At 41.8% G+C, this 24,095-nt stretch overlaps 3 protein-coding genes across 3 annotated transcripts in view; 1 reads left to right on the top strand and 2 right to left on the bottom strand.

Annotated features, from left to right (window-relative positions):
* Positions 1-1,475, bottom strand: part of ppp2r5b (protein phosphatase 2, regulatory subunit B', beta) — a gene marked incomplete at its 3' end in the record, with an annotated part of 61,269 nt that extends 59,794 nt beyond the window's left edge. The window contains exon 1 of the mRNA XM_084042307.1: positions 1,244-1,475. Coding sequence (XP_083898433.1) covers positions 1,244-1,436 — 193 coding nt within the window. The 5' untranslated portion in view covers positions 1,437-1,475. The remainder of the gene's footprint in view (positions 1-1,243) is intronic.
* A 3,128-nt stretch (positions 1,476-4,603) lies between these two features.
* LOC311034924 (uncharacterized protein) lies at positions 4,604-11,006 on the bottom strand. The gene is made up of 3 exons (XM_084042952.1): positions 10,813-11,006; positions 9,837-9,959; positions 4,604-6,961 (listed from the first exon to the last, which is right to left on the bottom strand). Exons 1-3 carry the CDS (start codon positions 10,888-10,890, stop codon positions 5,693-5,695), a joined length of 1,470 nt encoding a protein of 489 aa, XP_083899078.1. The 5' UTR covers positions 10,891-11,006; the 3' UTR covers positions 4,604-5,692.
* Positions 11,007-12,081: 1,075 nt separating this feature from the next.
* On the top strand, positions 12,082-18,239 carry arl2 (ADP-ribosylation factor-like 2). The gene is made up of 5 exons (XM_084042704.1): positions 12,082-12,283; positions 13,286-13,396; positions 14,740-14,902; positions 16,724-16,804; positions 17,305-18,239. The coding sequence occupies exons 1-5, from the start codon at positions 12,219-12,221 to the stop codon at positions 17,437-17,439; spliced, it is 555 nt and encodes a 184-aa protein (XP_083898830.1). The 5' UTR covers positions 12,082-12,218; the 3' UTR covers positions 17,440-18,239.
* Positions 18,240-24,095: the final 5,856 nt, after the last annotated feature.

Consider the following 24,095-nt stretch of genomic DNA (forward strand, 5'->3'; position numbering starts at 1 on the left):
TTACTTCTGTAAACCTGTGATGTGACAATAAAGCCTATACAGAGTTACAAAACAACATTAAACAAACATCTCTTGAACAGCCCCCTTATTTGTGCAGAAACGTGGGCAACCTCAGTTAGACTAAAAAGTTAGACTGGCAAGCGGACTGAGATCGTTTCGCTTTGCAGTTTGTAAATCCGGTCTAGAGCAGAAACAGAAACGCGTTGCGTGCGTGCATGCACCTCATATGTGTGCGTGTGGAAATTTCCGGATACAGTAGGCGGGCTCTAACCCGGATATGACTGAGCACTAAACGGTAAATCGATGCGAGATTAGCAGCAGCAATGAGAGTGGCTTCTCTTTTGGTCAAAGCTTTGAACGTAGAGACTGTAAATGTTTAGATACTGAAGAATGTTCAATATAATTCATCAATACGCCTCTAACAAGGTAGGGTAGAGTGAAGTAAAAGGCCCTCTCTTGGGGTAAGAGACCCCCTGGCAGTAGGCTATTTCTCAAAAAAAGAAAAGAAAAAGAAAACACCAAAATGTCACCAAATGTTATTTTAAAACGTTTCCTGGCTCCCACTAGTCTTGCTCAATGCAACATTTTATTATCTAATTTCATCAAGGTAGCAGTGGTGGAAAAAGTACTCAAATTGTTTACTTAAGTAAATATCAGTACTGCAATGTAGAAATATTATGTTACAAAAGTCCGGAATTCCAAATTGACTTCAGTAAAAGTACAAAAGTATTGGTATAAAAATGTACCAAAAGTACAAAAAGTAAAAGTACTCATTATGCAGAAGGTCCCATTTCCCAAGTTTTCTAATATTTACAAACATCCTTTGAAAATAGCAGATCTACAAGCTTGTAGATCGGCTATTTTCAAATGGCCAAAATGTATATAGGGCTGAAGTGGTTAATGTATATAACAATCAAAATCTACAAAGTAACTAGTAAGTAAAGTTTTCAAATAATTGTAGTGGAGTAAAAGTACAATTTTTGACTCTGAGATGTAGTGGAGTAGGTAAAAGTAGGCTACTGAAATTGGAGATACTCAAGTAAAGTAAAAAATACAAACAAAGTAGGCTACTTGAGTAAATGTAGGCCTACTTACTTACTTTAACACCACTGCAAGTGCAAGGTAGTTATTCCACCAAAACGACACTGAGGTAAATGTACCTTTTTTTTGTTATCCTGAAAAAGTTGTAGGCCTAAACGCAATGCAAAAAAAAAAGAGTGAACATTATTTAGCTTGTACCCACCTTTGAGCAGAGGCAGCGGCGTGAGCTCCACCTGTGAACTCTGGTAGCGGAACTGGGACGAGCTGTGGGACCTCCTCTGGCGGGCTCTGCGCATCGACCTCCGGGGGAAGCCGTCCACCTTCTCCGCCGACGGCACCGAGAAGCCGGTGGTCGGCGAGGAGGGGCTGGTCGGAGGCAGCTTGGTCGTCTCCATGATGATCGGATCGCTGCAGTGCGCGCGCGCGCGCTGTGTGTGTGTGTGTGTGTGTGTGTGTGTGTGTGTGTGTGTGTGTGTGTGTGTGTGTGTGTGTGTGTGTGTGTCGAATTCGGGAGAGGATGAAGAGGCACTGATGTATGATCAATTGATCAAAATGATAAATTGGGGTAGTGGGGGGGTTTCGGGTTCAAGAGGAGAGGGGTGAGAGAGACAGAGAGAGAGAAGAGAGGAGGAGGGTGAGATGGAAGGAAGGTTGAAGAGGAGGAGAGGTGAAGAGAATCACTGGATGTCCGCTTCTTATTCGCACCTTATAGTCTCTCTGCTCCTCGGAATCAAGAAATGGTCGCTTGTTGTCGGTGAAATGGCAGCATCCTCGTTAATTTGCACGAATAAAAAATACAAAAAAACAATAATAATAATCTATAACGTCTCCATGAAGGTATAGCCTACACACACACACACACACACACACACACACACACACACACACACACACACACACACACACACACACACACACACACACACACACAGAGAGAGAGAGACAGACAGACGCGTGTATCTTCACTACACAATTCACACTAGACGCCTCTCTCTGCTGCTGTATTGGCGTCACACTGAAGTCATCGGCCTAAATTTGGCATTTATTTATATATTTAACACACGCATGTATTGATCCTCCTCCTTACGTAAAAGAAGAAAATCGCTGTGATCAAAGCACCGATTCAAGCACCAATTGCTTTCCACCCCAAAAAAAAGGGACAATTTGACTCCAGGGCCAGTCAGATGATGATGGCTAGTACTGTCCTCATCAATCAGGCTTCTTTATCAATAATTAATAATTGATCGGTTCCTCGCCGTGCTGCTGGATGATGGTGATGATGATGATATCATAAAACCGTCGATCTGGGCCCACCTCGGCTGCCGCATCACTGACTTGTGTTGTCCTCCAGGCTTCGTTTTGTGTAACCGTTTAACCCCCTCCTTCTAATCGCTTGTTCTCGAGGTCCTTCTTGTCGGGGTGACTAGAAGCCCTAGATGAGCCTCCTCCAGGTCCTCCTGGCGTCTCGTATGGTGGTGGTGGTGGTGGCGGTGGGGCAGCAGCAGCAGCAGCAGCAGCAGCAGGGCGGGGATACAGTCCCTCAACGCTCCGACATGTGCGAGTCGCTCGCCAGCAGGGGCCCGATGCGATGCAACACCGAATCCTTATCCTGGCGTTCTGCTATAGGCTATTCTCCTCTTGCCTCTTAAAAAAAAAAAAAAAAAAAAAAAGACACAAAATGGGGGTTGAAAAAAAATTGCTCCTCCTGCGTTGTCGCTTTGGTATTATTATTATTATTATTATGATAAGTATAATAATATTTCAGCCTTGTTTGACGTTTTGCTCATGATGATGTGTTCCCCCTGCCCGTTATTCGGTCTAGGTGGTGCAAGGAGAGAGACGGGGAGGCTACTCACTGCGGATGACGCTATAGGAGCGATTTATTTATTTATTTACCTTTTATTTATGTAGCCTAGCCCGGCTTTGCTCCTCCTATGGCATATTATGAACCCTCTCTTCATTAAACCTGCTTTAAAACACACAATATGTGTGTTCCTCTCCGTGGCCCCTCCCGTCTCCTCTTTATCTCTATTACCTTCCTATTACCTAATCGACGAGTCTGTCTGTCTGTCTGTCTGTCTGTCTGTCTGTCTGTCTGTCTGTCTGACCCCCTGTTATGTTTTGCCTCTGTTCATCCAGCAGTGCACCGTTCTGATGATGTTCAGTGTTCCTATCTAACTCTCCTCCTCTCCTCTCCTCTCCTCTCCTCTCCTCTCCTCCCTCCTCCGAATACCAAAACGCTCGCCCCAAAACACAGTCGCCCCGGGGCAAATCCGGCAACCTAGGAACGGTCGCCACCTGGTATTCCTAGGCTAAACGTAACCTTACCTCAGTAAACTATGCCTAAACCTAACCTTATTCCTAAACTTAACCCTAGTAAAACTATGCCTAACTAACCCTAAACTTATTTCTAACCCTATCCACAGTAAAACAAACACACACAAGAGTACAAGAACCGCTGGGAGCGAGTGGTGCTCAACAAAAATGGGGGTGAGCGTGTTTTGGGGCGAGTGTTCCGGTTCCTCCTCCTCCTCCTTCTCCCTGCACCCCTCTCCTCCCTGCGATGTGCGCGCATGTGTGTAGACCTACAACATCACTGTGCAGGACTGTTGGCCATGACTGGTGGGATTTGGGGATCAAGTCCCCTCCATTGTTCTTCCATCTATTTCTTCACTAATCCACTTGTCCCCCCCCCCCCCTCTCTCTCTCTCTCTCTCTCTCTCTCTCTCCTTTATCATCCTTTATTTATGCTGTTAACATGCAGCACTGATTTCTCAGATTTCAGGACAACTCTGATGATGATAAGGGGTGGCCAAGGGGGATCCATTCAGTTAAGGGGGGGGGGGGTGTGTATAGATTAAAATATATATAAATACTGTCTTAACCAATCATGATCGAACAAGCCTGAGCGGCCCCTACAGGCTGTGCAGTTCCTTACTCCCAGCCAGGTGAGGTGCATTAGTAGGTCAGTGTTTCCAAACCTGGGGTCTGGGCTCCCTTTGGGGGGCACCAAAGATCATACCCAAAATCATAAAATGTTTGGGTAATTATTAATCTTAGTCCAAATGGTCAACATTTTTCAAGAGTTTTCAGAACATTTCTAAAATAGCTGTTCAATAGAACAGTGCCATTTGTCTTATAGGACAGTATATAATAAAACATAATAATTAAAGGGACTATCAGACCATTTAATGTGCATTTCAGTTCATTATGCACAATTACCTTGCCATGTGCATTTAAAAATACAATGTTTTCTGTTGCAGTCACAAATGGTTAAGACATTGAAATTCTCCATACATTTAATATTTTATTGTTATATAATAATCCCTCTATATAAAGTTTTAAATCAAAACAATCAGACATTTAATAGCATAAACAAACCAACTTAAAGGACATGTTAGTTTTGGCATTTTTAGCACCCCCTGGTGTACAGATTTAGCAGACAGTGCTACTGTCACATACTGTACATGTAGGCCTACACACACACACACACACACACACACACACACACACACACACACACACACACACACACACACACACACACACACACACACACACACACACACACACACACACACACACACACATTATTAGAATAGTTATTAATACATACTAATAAACACTGCAATTAACTTATTACGAATACAAGTACTATAAATATTCAGGGACAACTGATGCACACAGAGTACACAATACAATACAATACAATTCAATCAATTAGTTACCATGAAGAGAAAGTAAAAAATACTTTTGCGATTATAGGTTCTAGTTCCTCAACAGTTATATTTCCTCACCTGCTCTACAGATAATCATTTAAATGTAATCAGAATGGTCCAAAAAGGTCCACAGTGTATGCAGGTCTTCATTGGAAAATTATTTCACCAGTTGAAATCACCTGGTGTAGTGTTAGATGAAAACCTACACACACATGATGGTGATGGGGCACCACTATCCTAATGCATTAGTGGAAGTGGAAAACCTTTGGGACCTCCTATCCAACTTTGCCATCATCATCATCATCATCAATCAGTATCATGATCTTAAGGCTCCTTAGAGTCTTTTAAAGTTATCATCATCACCCTCATCATCATCACCACCATCATCATCATCATCATCGTCATCATTATGAGAATTAGTGTTTTTCAAATCACGTTTGTCATTGTCATTATCATCATCATCCTTTTGAGAATCATCCTTTTGAGAATCATCATCATGATGATCTTAATGCTCATTAGTCTTTTGAACCAAGTTTGTCGTCGTCGTCGTCGTCGTCGTCATCATCATCATCATCATCATCATCATCATGATCTTAATGGTCTTCAGTGTCTTTTGAACCACAGTTTATGTTCCATCAGCCACCATTGGACGACACATTTGTCATGTAATAAATAAAAACATAAAGAGCTAGCCAGTTAACTTTATTTAAACTTCCCAAATCTGGCATGAGAAGGAGGTTAATTCTTTTAGCCGTAGCTGCAAGTCTTCTTGGCGTATTATAGTAATGATGCATGAGATGGTTTGTTGCATGTTTTTACAACTGTCCAGTGAGTTCCCCTCTATATGTTAAAACACACTCCTCCAGTTTTTATTTCAGCTGGCCTGATGGATCCGCTTTCATATGAAAAAAGAAAAGAAAAGAAAACGCTGGTTACGAATCCCAACCTGGTGTGTTGTCCAAAAGCCAAGGGTGGAGCTCCAGGAGATCAGACAAGGAGGGTTCAGATACTGTGGACAGGTTAGGCAGGGAGTGAGAGATGGACAGTCGGGCCTGGCCAGAACCGGATAAATGCCCAGTGAAGTTACTAGAGGCTGTCTGAGGGACTATTAGAGGGCTGGGGACAGTGAGCAGGGACAGCAGAGAAGCAGAGGTATTGGTGCTGTTATGCTGACTACCACTGCTACTTAAAGCAAAGTCAGGAGCAGGGGAACGTCCTGGGTTTGTCTGATGTGCGACAGAACTTTGACTTGACAGAGGTAGAAGAGGACTGAATTCTGTCAGAAAACCGCTGCTCTGACCTGAGTGAAGCTGCTGGTGTGCATTTGTGAGACCGCGCACTGCTACATTTTCTCTCCTTGGGGCCTTTGGTAGGACCAAAAAAGCTCCAGCATGAGCCAGGTTCGCTCTCACATTAAGATGATTAGAGTCGGGTAGGGCTTGGACATTTACTAGACCAGGATAAGGCGGTGGGGCCACTGTTTTGGTAGAGGGGGGTAGGACAGCTGTGTCGGTTTGGGAAAGAAGGACATTAGTTGTCTTGTCGGAAGAACACAGACGGAAGGTGCCTTCAGATCGTGACAGAGCTGATGCTGTTAGTGAGCTGACGGGTGGGAGGTCTGATGCTGCACCGGCGAGGACCGGTGTGAGAGGAACGTTTGTTAGCCTGGTGGAAGTGAGGCCAGGTGGTCCTGGACGAGTGGGGGGGCCTGAGGGGGCGCAGTGGCTGGTAGAAAAGTGGGCAGATGTCGTGGGGAAAGGAGATGACAGCAACAGAGCGAGGTGAGAGCTGGCAGGATGGTCGAGGGCATGGAGGCCCGGGACAGAGGGCGTGGCAGTGAAACCAGAGTAGGAGATCTGGCACTGGGTGTCAGATGGACTCAGGCGACTCAAGGCAGATGTAGATGCAGCCTCTCCTGTGTGGGAAAAGGTGGCTGCTGGTGAGGTGGAGACGGAGGCAGAGAGGGGACTCTGCGTACCGGTGGAGGAGCTGGAAGGGCTGGAGCCATTTAGGAGGGCTGCACAAAGAGGAGCCACTGCTGGCGTGGGGGAGGCTGATGCGGGCAGTCGCGAGTTGGAGGCGTGGAGCCGGCAGAAAGGCTTGTGGCGCTCCAGAGCTGTAGTGTAGCGCTGGAAGTCTTTCTTCAAGGCATCGATCTCCTTCTCCAGGGCTGTGTTGGAACGCTCCAGACTCTGAAGCTCCTGCAGATGTAGAGTGGGTGGAATGTTGAATAAGAGAGACAGAACAGGAATGTGGTTGGGTAGGAGAGAGCGAGAGAGAGAAAGAGAGATGGAGAGAGAGAGAGGTGAGAGAACAGGAAGGAGAGGAGAATTTATAGAAAAATAGATCCCGCCAAATCGAGTCCTTGAGTAGGTGGCTGTGCCTACATCTGTATCTTATCACGTATCATGAGAAAAGCAATAAACATGAATCTAGATCTCATGACCATGATCTCACACTAGACCTGAGTCAGTTTCATATGGTTGCAACTATCTACTTTACACAAGTGTTTCCCAAACAATGGGTCGGGACCCATTTTCTATGGGTCACAAGTAAATATCCCTTTTTTCGTTTCCTACATTTCATTTTTGTATTATTATTTCAAAGTATTTTCAAAAATATATTCCCCCAAGAATCTACATTTTTCAGAAATTAAAAACAAATCCAAACACCTTTCAAAATAATTCCATAAATAAATACTTTTCAGAAGTAGTGCATCGCGACGCATTGTGGGTTTCTAGCTAATTTTTCTTTTCACTAGTTTGGGTTCCGGGGGGACATCAAATTTCTCTTTTGGGTCTAAAAAGGTTTGGAAGCACTGGTTTACACTCTTGGACAGAATCAGATTGAAACCCTTGCAGTGCCTATTAGTCATCACAGCCCACTGGGTTGTGATGTGCTGACATTTACCGTATATTTTACCAGGAGTTATGATAGATTAGTTTGTGTCAACGCTGCGTCCTCAAATTGAACCAAAAGAGGACGAGAGAGCAGGACAGAGAGGAAAGGAGACAGACAATTTTAATGAGACAGCATACAGTAAGTGTGGACCACAGGTAATGACTCAAACACACATGCACACATGAGCACATGCGCACACACACAGAATACTGCTCTAGTCAGCTGTGCTGGGTAAATACTACAGTATCGTGCAGAGGGTGTGGTGAGAAAGAGAAAGTATTTGAAAGAGAAAGTGAAAGACAGAAGTGCCCACCTTGAACTCACTGTGGGAACAGTTTGGACTTTGGCCAGATTTGTGGATTATTACTCAAGTTTAGGACAGAGATAAACAAATAACACCACATTTGAATAAAATCAAGTTTGAGTTCAACTTCAATTTTAAGAGAAGTGAAAACAGGTGAATATTCCCAAAAAACTGCACAATAAGCTGACAACGTGTGGGGGGGCACCAAGTATAGACCTCTGGGATCCCAGTCAACGAAGTACACAGTATACCATGGGAGTGGATTTGGAGTTAAATAGCTGAAACCTATATCTATTTACCTTTATAAAGGCTTTATGTACATGTATTTAGAAAATACAGATGACCATGTTCAACAGAACTCTATAGTTATACATAGTGACATGAAGGAGCTGCCTGCTATAACCAGTGTACTGGTAAACTTCTACAGCTCCACTGGAAAAACACAGTGGGTAAATGGTTTGCTCAAGAAGACTTCTGCTTAAATGTAATTCTGTAAATTATTTTCCTATATTTACGGCCACATAAGTATGTTCTAACAAATGATTTACATAAACCCATCATTACTGTTCCAGTTTGACATATCCAAGCTGTGACTTCTCTGAAGTCTGAGGAAGAGCATACTATTGCATACTATTGCTGCGGTAATGAATTCTATTTTGCGAAGCTAGCTATACGAAAAAAGGACGTGTATGTCATTTCTTTATTGAATGATAACCACGCAACAATAAATGTTGCATCTATACATTCAGTCAAGTTCATAAGGCTTTTTTCAGCTTTTCAATTATTATATTTTGAAGACAGCAGAGGACTGCTTAATTTATGCTACACTGGTGTCACATGACAAACAAAAGGCGATGTATAAGCTGACAGCGCGTCGCACCTGCGATGCGCTGTGAGATTGTATATCGTCTATCTTCGCCGTACAACACCATCGTACAACGAAGTATAAATCGGGCTTTAATATCTATCACATTTGGTTGTCTTTGTTGCAGAATATCAAAAATAATATTAATAACTTCCTGACTGGGGCACAAGGCAGCACTATGAGAGAAAAACTATTCAAACACAAAGGAGTTGATGTGGAAATGCTATGGATGTCTATGTGCTGAAGGTCCTTCTGGGATGTCCGTTCAGCGCTAAGTAACGAGAAGTGAGGACACAAGGGTCATCGACTCAACATTCTCTCTGTGTGTGTGTGTGTGTGTGTGTGTGTGTGTGTGTGTGTGTGTGTGTGTGTGTGTGTGTGGCTCTGGCTGTGAAATTTGATCCTCCAGGGAGAAGGGGAGGGGGGGACAGGACGGGGGGACTGAGGCAGTGGGACGGGTGAGAAAAAGAAAAGAAAGGGAGCGTCATAGAGGTGGGAGGACCGGAAGGAAAGAAGGGAGGGAGGGGGTGTGAGTGAGTGAGCGCGAGAGCCTTTCTCTTCAGCCTGGGTATTTACAAGAAATGTAAGCGGCTCCCAGCAGGATTTCACAACTCACACAAACACACACACACTATCTGTCATGCTGTCATTTCTGGCACGACAGTACCTCGTCACAAGCTGCATCTACTGGTGTGTGTGTGTGCAGGGGTGGAAACACTAATAGAATGTCCTACTTTTAAGTACAAGAACGGTTGCTTGACTTAAATATTACTCAAGCTGAAATTGAAGTCCCTTCTTGTTATCATGTTTTAATTATATTGCTGATTTTATTTATTTTTGTCTCCAATTTCATGTAAAGCACTTTCTAACTTTGTTATAAGACCTTCATAAATAAAGTGTGTTATTATTGTTGTTATTATTATCTTCTTTATTATTATACGTTTAATAATAATGAAAGCGGTAGCATGAAAGATAAACAAATGGGGAACTGAAAGGTCATTTGTACCTCGTGGAGTTCATCTGCTCGCTCTGTTTGCTTCTTTCTGGTCTTCCTGGCCGCAACTCTGTTCTTCTCTTGTCTTCTACACCTTTTCTCTCCCCGTGGATGGGACTCCAGTTCTCCTTTGTCCTGTCAGAAAGAGAGACAGACCAACCATGAGCGGATGCATACCAATAATGACAAGGCAGACAGACAGACAGACAGACAGACAGACAGACAGACAGACAGACAGACAGACAGACAGACAGACAGACAGACAGACAGACTAGAAATAATGGTTCAGCTTGTCCTTGTTGTAGCTTGTATAACCAGTGGTGGAAAGTAGCTAAGTAAATTTACTTAAGTACTGTACTGTACAATTTTGAGGTATTTGTACTTTACTTGCGTATTTCCAATTTCCAATACTTTTACTTCTACTCTACTACATCTCAGAGGCAAATATTGTACACTGAGTATAACTATGGTCTGATCCCTGTGCTCGTTGGCAGAACTACCGTACCACCAACCTGTGATATTGAGACTGACTGACTGGCTGGCTGGCTGGCTGGCTGGCTGGCTGACTGACTGACTGACTGACTGACTGACTGACTGATTTAAAAATGCAACTTCTGAGGTGTTTTGAATGGACTTCATGGATAATGGTAATGAAAGTCACTTATTGTCATGTAATCTTAATTTATGCGTGGAAATAAAATAATGATTAATCTTCCTTTTTTTCTGATAGAAGCCAAAAAAAATCCAGTTTCTCTTAGGGGAAACAGTTTTTTTTGCTGACCCCTGGCCCTGGGTGAGGACTATAAATAAAGGTGAATCGCAACTCCTCACTCATAGTAAACTTTAGTCTTTAAACTATAGACATTGAGTCAATACAAATAAATAAAAAGTGCTGGCTGACTGAAGTTGATTGATTGATTGATTGATTGATTGATTGATTGATTGATTCATTCATTGATAAAGATGATGATTAATGATGATAACTTACCGAACTGCTGGTATCTTCACCAGACACAGAGCCAGTGCAGTTAAATTTGGACCGGGTGTCCATGATTAAGGGGGGCATCTCTTCACTCCTCCAGAGGTTGTTGCATCAACGCACCTGATGGAAGACCAGCGGAGTAGTTATCTTCTCATTCACAAGATAACAGATGGAAGTCTATGCAGTGGAGTCTTATCATTCAGAAAATGGAAGTCCAGTGGAGTTATCTTCTCAGTCAATAGGTAGCAGATTGAAGTCCAGTGGAGTTAAGTCTATTGCAGTCACCTTCTTGTTCAGAAGGTAACAGGTGTCACCAGTGCTTCTTTCTATTCCTTGGGATAATAATGCATGTGAATAGACAACGGATGAGAGTACCACATTTCAGCGTCCAGGATTTAGGTGTCTTCTCTTTGCTGCACAGCAGTATTCTGGTGTCTGGACTCTTGTTCCGTTGAGAGGACGTCTTTTAACTGCATCATGATGAAATGCTCTAGGCGGTGGGCTCATGCTGCTTTCATTTTCACTTTCTTTTAAATGGCATGATTTGCATCATTGCGCAGCAATGAAGGTGGGTGGGGGACCAGGAGGTGGGCGGGGGTAGCTTCTGCCACATTCTTATAGCCTAGGGTAGATTCTGTTGAAATATTAGTAGTAGGAAAACCACAGACATTGACAACATGATGAATCAGAGAGTTGAGCGGAAGTTCGAGTCGAGGTTGCGTGGAATAACGTAACACCATGCCTTCCAGTGTTTACATTTATTTAGCCTAGCCTAGGAGGCTGGCACTACTTTTACATAGGCTGCATCATGGATGACGGTGCGTGCGTGACACGCACGCACGCACGCACGCACGCACGCACGCACGCACGCACACACACACACACACACACACACACACACACACACACACACACACACACACACACACACACACACACACACAGACAGACAGACAGACAGTGTGTTCATTCGGAGGGAGCATCATGTACTGTGTGCTTTACAGTTATGTCATCCAATGGTTCCGCCCCTCCCTGCCTCTCTCTCTCTCAGTCTGCTGACAAACGTCTCTACTGTAACTGACTGAGCAAAAAGCTCCACAAACAATGACGTGTAGCTCCTGATCTTAACAGAAGATGGCACCAAACCCACTTAAAACCAAGCACTCCAAATACTTGACAGACGTCTTAAAGAACCAATCACCGTGCACTGCCGTAATCCAGACCAATCAGTTACGCCGTAAGGCGGGCTTTGCCTTGAAGCCTTCCTAGTTACTTCCTGGTCGCTAACGTGTGGGTTTCTCTGTGTGAAACCAACAGCTCCGATCGCAGATTCATATACACTAACTTCATGTAATTTATAATAACAACGAAAGGTAGCTGGAGTCAGTTGATTGGTAGTGCTGCTTGTCGCCATGGGTCTGCTGACGATTCTTAAGAAAATGAAGCATAAGGAGCGAGAGATGAGACTGTTGATGCTGTATCCTTTCTGCTGTGTCGTGTCCATTCATAATAAATCGAGCAATGTTTACATATATATCATGCTCAGATCATGAGATGGTATATTATTGTATTATTGATTCAACTGTGTTGATGTGGCCTGTATTTTGGTGCTACGATGCCATTTGTACCTCGATGGGTATTATTATTATGTAATGACAAAAAATAAGGCAATTGTCTGGACACACCCAAACTACACAGCTATCGTGTAAGCTCACACGATAGCTCGTGTATCGTGTGGTGTATTGTGTATGCTCACTTCAATGCTGAGCACTTTTATAAACTATAAAAATATAGTTTTTAAAATAGTTTGAAGTCAATTGGATGGCAGAGTTTACTTTAGCCTTGGATCAAGACTATCGTGTATTTTATCTATTATAGATATGCAAATGTCAAAATCGATAAAATACATCTATGATATTCTTGATCCTAGGCTAAGTTCACACCAACTATAAAAAAAAGTTACAATGGTGAAAGTAAAAACCCTCCTACTGTAGAGTATCCTACTACACCACTGTAATGATTGATTGATTGAATACTTAATTAACAGTTTGCAAATTGTACAGAGGTACGATTTTACAATGATTGTTAAAAGTACAACACAAAACACAATCCAAGCTAATAGAAACAGCAGGCTTTCTATTCCTGGAAAGTTGCAATGCAATAATAGAAGCCATTGTTCTCGCGTTAATAAAATCTAAATACAAAAATTGAAATCTTGTTGGAAAAGAATATCCTGCCTAACGATGATATCACTGGTAGACGGGTTTCTGGACTGTCCACAGTTCTCCTATGAGACACAGACCGAGTAGAAGAAAATGGTACCTATAATAATAACTATCCTACATCCTCCAAGACCTCCATAAATAACTATAAAAGACACACGCATGCACGCGCTCAAACAAACAAACTATAACATTTCCCCAGATGTATACATCTCCTGCACCAGTACCCTATTCCTTAACCACGTATAATATTGTAGGGGTCTTGACAATGCCGGAAAGACGACCATTTTGAAGAAGTTCAACGGGGAAGACATCAGCACCATCTCTCCAACGCTTGGTTTTAACATCAAAACACTGGAGCATAGAGGGTTAGACTACTACACAGTAACACACACAGTCTACACTCCAGTTCTTGTCTGCATCAGTTCTGCTGTCTTTGAAATAAATACTCTTTAAGTCTTCTGTGTTGTACAACACAGAAGATGATGATGCCCAAAATAGGAATGTGAGGTTGAAAGTGTTTAAATTAGGGGTTTTCAACTGATTGTGAACCAGGGACCACCACCCTGACTAACGGTGCGTTTTAACAGCGGGCGACTCTCGGGCGACATCGTCCAAAAGATAAAGAATGTCTATGAGAGCCGGCGATCGGGCGAAGTGGGCGGGGGGGCGATGAAAGATGGATTTTCTTTATCTTTTGGACGATGTCGCCCGGCATCGCCCGAGAGTCGCCCGCTGTTAAAACGTACAGTCAGATTAGTTAAAGGTGGGTTGGGCTGAAGATTGCTTGAAATATGCTAGTGTGGTCCAGAGCTAAAAAAAGGTTGAGAACCACCCACTGATCTTTTCCTCTTACTTTATACAACCTTCCATATTAAACTCATGTTATACTGATGTACTGATGATACTGATGTGTAACATTTATGAGTGAGCAGACACATGCCATTAAATGGTCACATTTCTTAATAATTATGACACTTTCCCTTCTTGACATTCTAACTCCCTTTTCTGTGGAATTTCTTGACCTCAGACTTCCCAGTAACTGACATTGACTCTTCATCTTGGGTCACCAGGTCATTTAGTGCACTGCTTCTAAAGTAGTGGCCAATGGACCATTAGGCGTGATTTGATTACAGGTGGTCCAAGTCTGTCTCTTCTTGGCTATAGTGATGTTCAGGGACAACTTTGCCCTGTACGTAATACTGTTAATAATACTAATATTCTTCAGGTATGCCAGTGTGGCAATACCACTCTCACGGAGATACATTGTTACGAAAGGTAAAATTACATTTAGCTTTTACTGTCTGAAAACTCATCCAGAACTTCACAAGGGACTGTTTCATATGTCTCTTGAAAGAGTCTGTGGACAATGAGCTGATCCTGTTCTGTAGTAAAGCTTGAAGTACTTTTGGTATTGAAACACTAGCCTCCTCCAATGACCACTGATAATGTTTTTAATTCCACTGTCCTCATATCTCACAAATACCAAACTACTAAGTTTCTCCTAAATAAAACAAAATAAAATGGACAAAAATAACAATCTTCACTTTATACATTACTGAATGGATGACCAGAGGACCACATGAAATACCTTCACGGACCATGAGTTGAAAACCTCTGGTTTAAAAGATTGTGTCCAGATGTCCCATGTCGTTTAAATATTCCTGTGATGTCTTTTCATTTACCACGGTGTGTTTATGTCTTTGTCCAGGTTCAAGCTGAACATATGGGACGTGGGAGGCCAGAAGTCACTGCGCTCCTACTGGAGGAACTACTTTGAGAGTACAGATGGCCTGGTGTGGGTGGTGGACAGCGCTGACAAACTCCGACTGGATGACTGCAAGAAGGAGCTCTCCGCACTGCTTATAGAGGAGGTACATACATAATACAATGCAGATCAGCTCTGCACACTTTTCCTAGAGGAGGTACATACATACATGACATTGTACAGACTAAGGCCACGTTTACACGCTAACGATCAGAACAGAAAACGACAGAGTGCCGTTGGTTAGGTGCCGCCACCTAACCAGGTGGCTAGGTGGCGGTGAGACGCACTGCCAGATAGACCAGTCACGCATGCGTAGAACCACTTCCATTCTACTTCCTATCACAGCTGTTTGTTTACACGTCACTCTTTTTGCTCGTACAGTTCCCCTTCTCGCCCCTCTGCCCACTCGCGGCCCGACACACACACACGCTTATCAAAAAAACGTTGCAGAACTGTCGGGCCGCGAGTGGGTGGGGGCGCAAGAATAGGAACTGTACGAGCAAAAAGAGGGACGCACATGTTTACGCCGACGTAATAGCATACGTGGCGTGAGCCGACGTGAGCAACCCTAACCCTAACCTTTTGCCGTTTCCCCCGTATTGCATGTTAACATGGAGAGCGTTTTCAAAGATTCCCACTCTGGAAGAGGGTTTCACTTTGTTGCGGTTTCAACCCCTGAAAATGCTGTTGCCGTATAAACGGAAGGCACAGCTGATATTTTATTTTGCCGTTTTCTCTAGAGACCGTTGTCGTCTAAACGGGGTCTAAAGCTGGCCGATATTTTAAATAGATAAGATAGCAGATCTACAAGCAGCTTGTAGCTCAGCTATTTTCACTATTTTTGAACGCCTCAACGGAGTATAATACAGGGTTACGTGGTTAATCAGACTAATCAATTATAATTCAATTTATTAAAAATCTATAAGAATGTTTTTTTTTTTTTTTACTACTTCTTGATTAATAAATTACCCTACATGAGCAAGATTAAGTTGGTTATTGATTACAAATATCCGAGTCAAACAAAATGTAATGCCTCGACCTCAACTCCTACATTCCAAGTGCTTGTCAGGGTGGGCGGTCCCCAGTTCAAATATGATTATTTTGGGGGGTCACGGCCTGAAAAGGTTGAGAACCACTGATCTAGAATACAATACAGATCTGCAGAGCACGTCGCACTACTTCGCAGGTGTGCATCCAAATTAGAATGTTACTACGATTCAGCAGAATCTAGCATGTCTACGGAAGGGTATCACTAGGATTTTATCGATTCCGATTCTGCCTATCGATTCCAGGTCTTATTCATTCCCCTTTTCGGATCCATGATGTAAAAAAAAAAGGAAAAGAAGTCAAATGTTTAAATAACAAAATTATCTTCATTCTTTTAAGCATTAACTGAAGTAAATAGTGTTTACTATTACTAGTACAAACTGTTGTATAATAGTGCCTAAGATGGTGTTTAAATTGAACAAACTGTCCCTGCAAACTAATTGTCAACTTTAAGAAATGTAATGAATAGTATCCTCTCATACGTTTATTATGACAACACAATGAAAAGCAGTAGCAGTTAAAGCTTGTTGTACGCTTACTTACTGGACCCATAATGATTAGGATTTTATTGATTCCGATTCGAATCCCTTAATTTTTATGGTTACCCAGCCATTTAGATTCGGTTCCTACTTGCAACCGATTTTCAATACCCAACCTGTCCTATTATGAATCTAATTCCTGGTACAGTGTGAACACATTGGCCGTAACCTAGACTTGAATTCTCTTTTGTGGTCATTCATATTGGAGAAACCCAACATCATTACATTACATTACAGTGGAGGAAATAAGAATGATATGGCCATATAATGTATATTAGTATCAAGTCAGTGATTATTTACATGATGAATGGTATTACATCTCGCTCTCTCCGTCCCTCCAGAGGTTAGCAGGTGCTACGCTACTGGTTTTTGCCAACAAACAGGACATACCGGGAGCCCTGTCTAAAGAGGACATACGAGAGGTGAGACTCAATCTTCTCTCTCTCACACAGAAAGTAGTGTGTATGCAAGTTCCCCTTCACTCAAACCTAAAAATCACACAAGATGAAAGCCAAATAAATGGTAACAAAAAAAAAAAAGTTGTTTCTGTGCTGAACTAACGCATTTGTTGTTGGCTAACTATATGGATCAAGCTCTTAAGATGTTTTCCCACAGATTTGTTTGATAACTATAATTGTTTTATTAGTAATTGGCTAATTATTGCAATTAAATTCAGTGTGGGAAATTCCTTTCCTTTATTTCTTTTGTTTACTGTTTATTAATGCTGCAACTGTTTTAGGAACCAAAACGAAAACATTTTTTAGGCTTATGTACTTGTAAGATGTAATGATAAAAATCTTGAAAAGCAAGGGATTCCGACACCCTTGAATCTGGAATATCCCCTTTTGCCACAGTCGTTTGAGGCTTCATTTTACTAAAATGTGTATCAGATGAGGTTATGTTTTTGTGTGTGTTCCTCCAGGCGCTGGCCTTGGATGAGATTAAGAGCCATCACTGGTGTATCATGGGTTGCAGTGCAGTAACAGGAGAGAACCTTTTAGCTGGAGTGGACTGGCTACTGGATGACATCGGCGCAAGAGTCTTTACTGCTGACTAAGGTGGAAGATGAGGCAGACGTGGGTGCATCCCCAACTTGAAGGAACCTTTTTTTGTGTGTGTTTTTTTTTTCCAAAGCTATTCAATTAAATAGCTTAAATAGGAAACACCGACAATACAGGCACTTGAGTATATGTGCCAGTTTTTTGATGTTCTGACTGAACAGCCAAAACTGTGTACAGGCTGTGGGAATGATAGCTTCTTAGGCCTTACAAACAGCAAGGCTATCAGAAGAGAGATGTCATCAGTTGGCTTCTTAAGTTTAGTGACCACAGCAATATACTGATGAGACAAGTCCCAGATCATTATTTTTTTGCATCTGTTGCATCGTTGTCTCCACTAGCCCTGTGGCTAGCTTATGCATGCTACTAGGCAGTATTATAGGCTCTGCTCTGTGCATAACTAGTTCTTGTGGTAAACAAAAGGTCTCCTAAGTGGGTGCGGCCACTTCTACATTGGAATTCAGACTCCGTCAGGTCTCACCCACGTGACACAAATACAATAAATCAAGTTGACTAGTCTTCGTTTACCATTTTCTTTACTACATTTATGCACAGAGCCCATTACTGGCTCTTCACTTCTGTATAAGCACAGGTGTGAAAATAACATTTAATTGGTTAAAGGGCAATTCTATGATGTGTACAGTAAAGTTGGATGCTATTGAAACAAGGCTTTTTAGTGTGCATGCGAGCACTAGCACAAACTGTAGCAATGCTCTGTACAAATTCAAGTTGATCAGTTGACAAGAAAGCCGTGTCTGTCACTTCGCTTTTTTATAATAAACCTTTTCAACCAAAGTAAGTTTCCCCGTGTTTATTGCCTATATGTTATCGACGGTAATGTTTAACACCGAAAGCTATTTATGGTGCATGTAAAAGGTCTTGGATGAGCTCTTTTCTGGTTGTCATTTGCATGCAGGAGTTGGCACAACTATAATGATGTTAAAATAACTTGGCGCAGTTTATATATTTTTTCGCCGTCTCATTTATATTTTTAATGTTTTCAATAAATTAAATGACTCATGTCTGAGTCCATTTGCTCACATAGGTACAGTATTGAAATATACAAAGAGCCTGATATGGTGAATCTAGGACTCCCTAAAGGTCAAGGTATCAGTACCAAGCTTCAGAATATTGTACTTTGAAACATTGCAAATGCTCTAACACACCTTTACATGTTTCCAGTTCTAATTTGCTGCTGAGCCAAACAAATTAAGCCATGTGAAAATATGTTACAGTAAAGTGGCATGCCACCTTCTGAAAACAGGGAACAAATGAAGCCCCTGGACAAATGCTCATGACAGGACACATTAAGTAGAACCATTTGAGTTCTGCTATATTTGATTAATAAGCCACAAATGACCTATACATACCCAAAGAAAGAATGAAGAAGACACTGCAGAGAGCATGTTTAACAATTTAATTAAACGGTAAAATGTCCAAACAACATTTCAGAGCAAAACATCCCAATGCCTGTTGTGGACCAATAAATGAACAAGGCACTGGGCAGCTCTGTGCAGAACCTTCAAACAAAATGAAAATAACTTAGTGAGGAACATACAGGTATACACCGTGAAACCCATTTTTAAACTAGCCCTGTAGCCCATAAACAGTTTTGTGATCAGAGAAGAAACTATACCAGTCAGTCATGAGTTATCATGACCGGGGCGGTACAAAGATCTCATCACTTCCATTAGGAGCCAAGTTTTCCATGATGTGGAGTGGATACTTGCTAATGCTGTACTAAAGTGAACAATATCATTGATGAAATACAACCTACAATGCAGGTCTCATTGCGCATCTACACAGTAGGCCCAGATCACGTCCCTAGTACTTTCTGTTTCAGGTGTAAATATTACATTTTGAGGACATGGAATATGTGACATGTGGAAATGCTTTGTGTTCTCAACACTTTGACCTTCAAACACCACATCAGTCTTTCAACCACACTGCAAACAATAGCACCAAATATAAATTACATTTAATCTCCACACAAAATACCAACCTTAAAGGACGACTTCACTAATGCTCATGATAAAATGGTACCATTTTTTTCTACTCGGTCTGTGTCTCATAGGAGGACTGTGGACAGTGCAGAAACCCGTCTACCAGTGACATCATCGTTAGGCAGGTACCATTTTATCATGAGCATTAGTGAGGACCAATTATATGAAGATGGGTTGAAAATGGGTGAAGTCGTCCTTTAAGTTGGTATTTAAGGTAAGACCTTAAGCAGTCCGTTGATGAGATTAAAGTACAGTAAAGATTAGATACACATTGCGACCACTTCTGTAGTAAACACCTGATTCCCATATTCAACATGTCACTTGAATTAATAAGCCGCAGAGATTTACGTTTGGACATTGACGTCATGTGCACAAGATCACACATCGGCAGACCAATTTAACCGGTACCATGCTGGATGATGGAGGCAGACATTTTAGTATTGGGATCTGGCTTACGTGTAGTTCATGGGATGTGATCAGATCAGGGTCCCAATAGATCACCTTGCACCTGACACAAAGTCATGGTTATCAGTGCCATACTGTGTCAACAGGAGTGCAGTGCCTAACCAGAACAGGCAGGATGACTGCTGTGCCTCATCATCATCTACAGCATCCCAGATAGTTGTTGTTAGACTTTTAGAGTTGTACTGACCTTGCATAGCTGGCCGGAAGGATTCTTTGCAGGACTTGGAACCACTCGGAACAAGACAACTAGAGTTTAAGATAAACACAAACATATGAGCCATATATAAAAACGTGTAGGAATTATATTAGAAGAGCAATCAAGCCGTTTCTTAAAGTCAGACCCCTTTTACATGTGGAATGTTTGTGTCCAAACATAAGTGCATGATGTCAGACAAAAACTAATTTGGGATCAGAAGAAAATATACCAGTCAGTCATGAGTTTTCAGACTGGGGCGGTACAAAGATCATCACTTCCATTAGTGTGTTAAGTAGTAGGTCAAAACAAATAAAAAAATACAAATATTTCAAATGTCAAATAATGTCCGTACACCAGCCATATAGTTTTCTTAACCACATCTACTTCATTGACCCCCACGTACCAAAATCTCCTTATTTGCCCATTACAACATGGCCAGAATAGGGGATACTACGGTTAAAATTACCAGCGGTGTGTCACTTCTAGGCTCTACAGACAACATGTAAATACTCTGGGTTCTTGGGATGTGATCAGATAAAATCCTCAAACAGTCAGTTTCACAACCACCTGACAGGATTCAGGGTTGTCAGTGTCATAATGGGCCAACAGGAGAGCAGTGGAGGGGGGGGGGGCTGGCAGAGTTAAAAGATCTATCAATATCAGCACATACCAACTTTAAAGACAGCAGGGGTCAAACACGTCACCATCTTCAGCCAGCAGCTCTATGAGACTGTGGTGTTGAGAACTGTTGAGGAGATGAAAGCAAGGTCTGCAATAAACTGGCATTACCATGGCCAACATCATGTGGTTTTGGGGATACGATCAGAAATAGTTTTCAGTCAATTTCACAACCAGTTGCCACTCTCCATCAGGGTCCCAATAGATCACCTTACACCTGAAAGGATTCAGGGTTGTCAGTGTCATACTGGTTCAACAGGAGAGCAACAGGGGGGGTGAACTGGCAGTTCACTTTTGATTCATCATTCAATCTCCTTGAGATAGTTGCAGCATTCAGAGTTGTACTGACCTTGCATGGTTGGCTGGAATGGTCCTTTACAACACAGCACTGACGACAACTAGAGATGGGAACAAACTATGTTGGGCCATATATAAAAACATTACATTCCATTTTTGAAAGCCAGAAAACATCAAGCCGTGTATGCACCACTGTGTATGGTCACAAACGAGAACCAACCATGTGTGAATATGGCACAACAAGTCTGATCAGAGGGGATACCAGTCCTTCATGCATTTTCAGACTGGGGCGGTATGAATTTACCTCACCACATCCGAGACTCAATTACAATTTTGAGGTTTACTTCATTGAGTATTTCCATGTCTCTACATCTCCAGGCAAACACTGTACTTTTCATTCTACTACAATCATTTTACAGCTTTAGTTACCAGTCATGTTGTAGATTTAGATTATTAATTCATAACCTACATTAGTATAGGTGTTAAAAGCCTTAATTATAATCAGTACCAACCTAAAAGTGAAAAATTTGTTCCACAAGATCAAGTCTTCACATGTCTCTAGACAGCCATTTTGTGTCACAGCCACACGTTACCTTTCAGACCGTTGGTAATCCCAACAGGATATCCCCTTATTGCCAAAGCAACACCAGGGGGCCACCTTTTCAGGTTCTGTGCGAGTGCCATCACAAAAGGAACCTGATGGAAAGTTCAGCTACTAAAGAATCCCAATTCAATCACTGTATGATCAGCAAACATTGAGATATACCTTAATTTGCTATATTTGTTGCATCTTGAGCAGTATTGGATGACCTCAGCGTCACTGCTAGGTCATCTAGAACAGAAGAAAGCCAAATTCAGTACAGTGTAAATGATCCAAGTTTAGTCAGCAATGGCATCACCTACAGCCTCCGCTGACATCAGCAATTGTTTCTCAACAGCAGTTCAGACGAACGAGATTCCAAATTCTATCATCATTGTCTGGAAGGCAAGATTATTTACACCATCAAAAAAATATATTCCTACCTGAAAATTCTTGGTGGTCCTCTGGCCAGAGTCCATTCACAGCAATCATCTGCAACAGAACATATCAAGTTGGTGTGTGGTCTGAGAATGGTTTTGACATTGAAATTGCATTAAGTGATGCAGTTTCTCAGTTGTTTGTGTCGTTTCACATCGGTTCAAAGTGAGCTAAGTTCATCATCATAGAAACTGCACTTGCCTACAAGCACAAGACGGCAGTAGTTAATATGACTTACCTTTGGCTACATTGGCACTCCACTGATAAGAGTTCCCAGGCAGCAAATGTTCTGGAAAGACATTAAGTAATTAGAAATAATATTGCAGCAAAATTGCTTATAAATTGACAAGTGTTATGATCAGGGCTTTGGTGACAGACTGCCATGTGACATCAGTCGTCCAGAAGGTTTATCCCATTTCATCCTCTCAAAACACTGGTCAGAGAAGCCTTTGCCCTTTTAACCGACGTTATGTTTGTGCGCAATAGTACATACAAAGTCTAGTCAAATCTATGCCAGTAGATCCACAAGGGGTCAAGGGCAAGCAAAATGTCATAGCAACTTGCTTAATCTATTGAATGGTCTGCTTGATTAAAATTTCAAACAAATTGAAGCTTTCCATGCCTACATTCCCCCACTAGCTTGCCCTAGGTGAGATAAGTATCAATATTACTTTGGTTGAATTAAGTAGAGGCTCTGGCACTACACATTGCGCTGGAATGAGTTTGACTTATGCTGAACAGGGAAGGCAGGTTTGAGCACTTACAGCCAAGTCATGAGCATTTAGTAGGCTTACCAGAGCTTAGCAATCACCATCCTTGCTTTGCTTGTACAAGAGCCAGCCACCTATTCAAAACAAGAAGTCATTCAATACAGTCTAGCATCAGCTTAGCTACACAATTAGTTTTAATGCAAAGTGTAATCAGATTCAAGAGTGACATCAACGAATTCAGGCATATGCTTGTCTATCAAATCATCATTTTAAACACCAAGGCCCATTTATTTAACTAAAGCAGCCATGAAACTCACCTAGGCCAGCATTCCAGTGCATCCAAGGCATTCAGGGAACAGCCAGAAGATAGACAGTAAGCTCATCTACAGAATAAGTTAATCGTTAGCCACAAATCATGTTGTAGGGGGGAAGTACCATCTTCAATAGGGTTTAAGTCAGTTAAAGGCTGTCATCACCAATATCAGGCATATGCTTGTCTTAGAAAAATGTTTCATCATTTAGAAGAACCCATGTGAAACTATGATTTCAACTTTAACATGTGGTTACTTACCAATCAGGGTGGCTCCTTAATAGCATCTCATAGATCTATAGAGTACATGAGGTTAAATATATGCATGCAATATTTGTACAATTGCTAAATTGAAATCTGCTTCACAGTTGTGATGAACTAAGCATTTGTTGTTGGCTAACTATATGGTTAGCCAACAACATATAAGTTTTTTCCCACAGATTTGACAACGTCTATAATTGTTTGGTTAATAGTAGGCTAATTCGGGCAAATACATTCAGTGTGGGAAATTCATTTCTCCATTTTTGTTTACCGTTTATTATTGCTGCAAAAATGTTTCAGTAACCAAAACTAAATTATTTTTTAGGCTCATGTACTTGTATGTAAGCCGTAATGATAAACCTTGAAAGGCAAGGGATTGACAGCCTTGAATATTCCCCTTCTCCAGTGTTTCAGGCTGAATTTCACTTAACAAATGTGAGGTTGTGCGTGTTTGTTTTTGTTTGTGTCCTGCTCTCATTGCTTGTCTGAACACAAACAGGTAGCGAACAAAGAGTCAAAGAAGTTGACCAATTATACTATTGTCTGTTTTCTCACCAAAGTAGAATTTCGGAAAACTGAAGTACAAACATCAGCAAAAGGAAATACTAAATACTAAGTAGCCCATGTAAATATGAAATATGCAAATAGCCTCAGACATTCCTTGAATTAGCATTACCCAACAAAACAGGTATAATAAACTAGGATAGCAAATGGCTA

The sequence above is a fragment of the Gymnoscopelus microlampas genome, assembly GCF_963454915.1.
Source record: "Gymnoscopelus microlampas genome assembly, chromosome: 19".
Taxonomy (NCBI): Eukaryota; Metazoa; Chordata; class Actinopteri; order Myctophiformes; family Myctophidae; genus Gymnoscopelus; species Gymnoscopelus microlampas.

What these genes read in the sequence shown, in the direction of transcription:
- arl2 (XM_084042704.1), top strand. Translation starts at nt 12,219, where the DNA reads ATGGGTCTGCTGACGATTCTTAAGAAAATGAAGCATAAGGAGCGAGAG. An exon ending in AAAACACTGGAGCATAGAGG is followed by an intron (nt 13,397 to 14,739) that starts GTTAGACTACTA and finishes GTCTTTGTCCAG; the next exon opens with GTTCAAGCTGAACATATGGG. An exon ending in CCGCACTGCTTATAGAGGAG is followed by an intron (nt 14,903 to 16,723) that starts GTACATACATAA and finishes CCGTCCCTCCAG; the next exon opens with AGGTTAGCAGGTGCTACGCT.
- LOC311034924 (XM_084042952.1), bottom strand. Translation starts at nt 10,890, where the DNA reads ATGCCCCCCTTAATCATGGACACCCGGTCCAAATTTAACTGCACTGGC. An exon ending in GTGAAGATACCAGCAGTTCG is followed by an intron (nt 9,960 to 10,812) that starts GTAAGTTATCAT and finishes TCTTTCTGACAG; the next exon opens with GACAAAGGAGAACTGGAGTC. An exon ending in GAGCAGATGAACTCCACGAG is followed by an intron (nt 6,962 to 9,836) that starts GTACAAATGACC and finishes CTACATCTGCAG; the next exon opens with GAGCTTCAGAGTCTGGAGCG.